Below are 4,066 nucleotides of genomic sequence, written 5' to 3'. Positions count from 1 at the left end.
AAGGCATGGATGGAACTGAGATTAGCAGGGGATGAAAAGAATAACAGGAAGAGATTCTGTAGGTACCTTGCTCAGAAAAGGAAGGCCAAGGACATTGAACCCCCTGTGATGAATGAGAAGAGTGAACTGGTAATGACAGACATGGAAAAGGCTGAGGGACTCAACAACTTCTTTTCTTCAGTCTTCCCTGCCAGTCAGGCTTCCCAAGTCTTTTGTTTCCCTGAACCCATAGTTGGTGGCTGGGGATGCAAATTCCCACCTGTTGTAAGTGAAGAGAAGATTTGAGGCCACCTGAAGAAGCTCAAAAAGTACAAGTCTATGGGGCTTGATGACTTGCCTTCCAGGGAGTGGAATGCTGTGGCTGAGGCTGTGGATGTTCCATCCTTGGGGGTGTTCAAGGCCACGTTAGATGAGGCCCTGAGGAACCTGATCTAGGGGGTGGTGTCCCTGCCTATGGCAGGGGGGCTGGAACTAGATGATCGTCAAGGTGCTTTCCAACTCAACCATTGTATGATTCTGTGATTGTGCTTCAGAGGGAAAGTAATAATAATAATAATAATAATAATAATAATAATAATAATAATAACAACAACAACAACAAGGTATTGAGTTTCAGAATACTCAGTGATCCTTTGTTTCAACTCATGTTGGAAAGATCAAGACTGGGAAAAGTGCTCCATGCCAACATAAAGGGAGATAAAAAAGGGTCAACAGTGTTGGCCCAAGTGCCCATGACTGAAGGGCGCTGCTGGTAACTGGCTGGCAGGAGCATTTTGTACTACTAATGTCCAGCCAACTTCTCCCCCCCCCCAACTTCATCCCCTTCTTCAGTGTGAATATCAGCAATGTGGCTAAAGGGAGACTCCAGGAGACTATGGAAAAGGCCTTGCCAAATCCAGATTCACCACATTCCCTTCTCTCCCCTCCCCTACTGCTTCACCTGCGGCAGGACTTTCCCCATCACGTTCCCATGGGCAGAGGTGACAACTGCAAATCTCCCAGTCCTTTTTCTTGTCCTTCCTGAAGACAAGTTTGCTGTCTGCTTTTTCCAAGTCCCCAGAAATCTCTCTGATCCAAACGCTTGATGGCCTGGTCCAGAAAGGCAGGGTAGTGTGACATAGCAGAGAGGGGTATCTGTAATGAGCCTGTGAGAGGGAGGTTACAGAAATCTCACAGAGACACTGGGGGTTGGTTCTGGAGTCACACAGGGCAACGACAGCGCTCTGTGAGGTGTCCACATCTGAGCTGGCCTCCCACGCTCCTCATACACACAGGACTGTTGCAAGACACGAGTCTGCCTTGCACACCACACACAGTGCACTGCAGTGTCTGCAGTGTCCCTCTGGTTCCTGCAGCCACTGCCAGAGGCTGGGAGGCACCTCAGCCCTGCAGTGCTTTGCCCTGCTCTGCCCTCCTCTGAGATGCCCCACGGCATGAGGAATGGTCACAGGGACCTTGCTTCAAGGAAGCACATCTCAGAGCAAGATTCAGGTGCCTTCCCAGGGCATGTTACTTAACCTCATGACACTGTCTGCCCCACTGGCCTTCATGAGACTTGTAGGAATGGCTGATGGCATTTGTGCTCGCTCGTGTTCATCTCTCTGTGAGTGTATGATGTGCCTGCTGGCACCAGCAGCAACGGGTTTCCCTTTATACATCTCCCATGAACCTGCAGGGGGCCCTGCTCTTCTCCTGGACATCCTACTTCCCAGGGAGCCTTTATGAGATGAGCAATGAGCAGTGGACTGGCCAGCCATTGCTGAACCTTCTTCCCATGCAACCCATAGTTCTGAGCTGGTGGTGATGCCCTGCAGAGTAAGAAAAATGACAAAAAAAGATAACAGAACAAACCTTGAGCCTGCACGGTATTGTGGGTCATATGCAGAAAAAAATAGGCTATGTTTTTGATTTTGAAACATCTGCAGTCATCAGTCTCTTCAAGGCATCCTTGAGCTCCTGGTTCTTCATGCTATAGATGAGGGGATTCACTGCTGGAGGCACCACTGAGTATAGAACTGCCACGACAAGATCCAGAGATGGGGATGAGATGGAGGGGGGTTTCAGGTAGGCAAACATGCCAGTACTGACAAACAGAGAGACCACGGCCAGGTGAGGGAGGCACGTGGAAAAGGCTTTGTGTCGGCCCTGCTCAGAAGGCATCCTCAGCACAGCCCTGAAGATTTGCACATAGGACAATACAATGAAAATAAAACAACCAAATACAAAAGAAAGACTGAAAACAAGTAGCTCAACTTCCTGGAGGTAGGCATCTGAGCAGGAGAGCTTGATGATCTGGGGAATTTGACAAAAGAATTGGTCTACAGAGTTGCCTTGGCAGAAGGGAAGGGAAAATGTGCTGGCCGCGTGTAGGACAGCATTGAGAAAGCCACTGCCCCAGGCAGCTGCTGCCATCTGGGCACAAGCTCTGCTGCCCATGAGGCTCCCGTAGTGCAAGGGCTTGCAGATGGCAACGTAACGGTCGTAGGCCATGATAGTTAGAATTGAATACTCTGAACCAAAGAAGAAGACAAAAAAGAGAACTTGAGCAGCACAGCCTTGATAGGAGATGGCCCTGGTGTCCCAGAGGGCATTGGCCATGGCTTTGGGCAGAGTGGTGGAGATGCAGCCCACGTCGAGGAGGGCGAGGTTGAGGAGGAAGAAGTGCATGGGGGTGTGGAGGCGGTGGTGGCAGGCTACGGCGCTGAGGATGAGGCCGTTGCCCAGGAGGGCAGCCAGGTAGATGCCCAGGAAGAGCGCAAAGTGCAGGAGCTGCAGCTCGCGTGTGTCTGCGAATGCCAGCAGGAGGAACTCACTCACAGAGCTGCTGTTGGGCATTTTCTGACATTGAACACAGCTGCCTGTTTGAGAGAAAACGGTAGAAAAAGTTAAAAAAAGATTTCTTTGAGGAAGAACTATTGCAAGCCTTAGAGTACCCCCCAGTCCAAGGCTCAGTATGTGAAGACATTTTCTGCAGCTCTCTTCCTTGAGCTGTGGCTGGTGCTAGCTGAGAGTGACACTGGAAGAATGGGTAGTTGTGGGCTCCCTAGAGTTCCTTCCTCCTGTGCAGTAGGAGGAAAGCAGGAACATGAGGGAACCTCAAGTGCCTTCTACTTGTCAGTTGTTGCAAACAACTCAGATGAGTGCTGAGCTGAGCTGTAGGGATTTTTTTTGCTTTATTCTATCCCAGTAGGCCCTGCAATGCTTAGGATAGGTATTGGGTTGCTGAATGTCCTCAAATTTCCTGTGCATTCCTCTTGATACCCTGTGGGAGTGTCCCTTGGTGAAGATCAAGCAGAGCAGCTCTGCCCAGCAGTCCTGTTCTTAGCTGCCCTGTGTCACCCCTATATGAGTTGCAGGACCATCCCGTTAGACTGTTTCCCTGAAAAAACGGAGAAGACACTGGAGAAGGCTGCTGAGGGAGGAGCGCCACAGAAAGCCAGATGGAGCTTGTGAGCTTGTCTTCTTTTCTATGGCTGCAAGAACTATGAGGCACTTGACAGAGAGCCTGACATGGCCTGCTCGAGCAGGGTGTTCTGGGCAGACCAGGGAGACCTGGCCTATGGCTATACAAGAGGTTTCTGCCAGACTTCCTCACCTCACACTGCAAACCAGCAGGACTCTCAAAGCCTACTGCATTGCCCACTGCCCTCCCAGAAACAAGACCCAGCACGAGACCCTTCCAGGATCTGCAGCTGCATGGCCCTGCAGCCAGACACTTACCTTGTCAAGGGCTGTGCAGGTTTCTCCTGCAGGCAGCTCTCAGCATCCTCCCACTGCCAACTGCCTCCAAGCCCCCTCTCCTTCTCTCCTCTCTGTGTGCCAGCTGCGGTCAGAGCCCCCAGCCCTGCTGCGCTGTGCAGAAGAGCTGCTCCTGGGCACAGCTGTCTCTCTGCACCAGGGTCCTCTTGCCACAAGCTCTCTCTGTCCCACGAGCCCGGCCCAGCTCAGCAGCACAGCACCAGCCCAAGGCACTGCAATCACCCCTCTGGGGGCTTTGCTGATGAGCCCACAAACCTCAGGCACTCAGAGACAATTGAAGACAGCTCTCCAGAAGTCCAAGTCAGAG

General features: G+C 51.5%; 1 protein-coding gene across 1 annotated transcript; it reads right to left on the bottom strand.

Moving 5' to 3' along the window:
- Positions 1 to 1,896: 1,896 nt before the first annotated feature.
- LOC311216282 (olfactory receptor 14C36-like) lies at positions 1,897 to 2,835 on the bottom strand (the record flags this gene model as incomplete). The annotated part of the gene is made up of 1 exon (XM_084297829.1): positions 1,897 to 2,835. The coding sequence occupies one exon, from the start codon at positions 2,833 to 2,835 to the stop codon at positions 1,897 to 1,899; it is 939 nt and encodes a 312-aa protein (XP_084153955.1).
- Positions 2,836 to 4,066: the final 1,231 nt, after the last annotated feature.

Source organism: Netta rufina (assembly GCF_964035555.1).
Source record: "Netta rufina genome assembly, chromosome: 18".
Classification (NCBI taxonomy): Eukaryota; Metazoa; Chordata; class Aves; order Anseriformes; family Anatidae; genus Netta; species Netta rufina.
The sequence above is the reverse complement of the archived record's forward strand: the minus strand, read 5'-3'. Positions and strand labels throughout refer to the sequence as shown.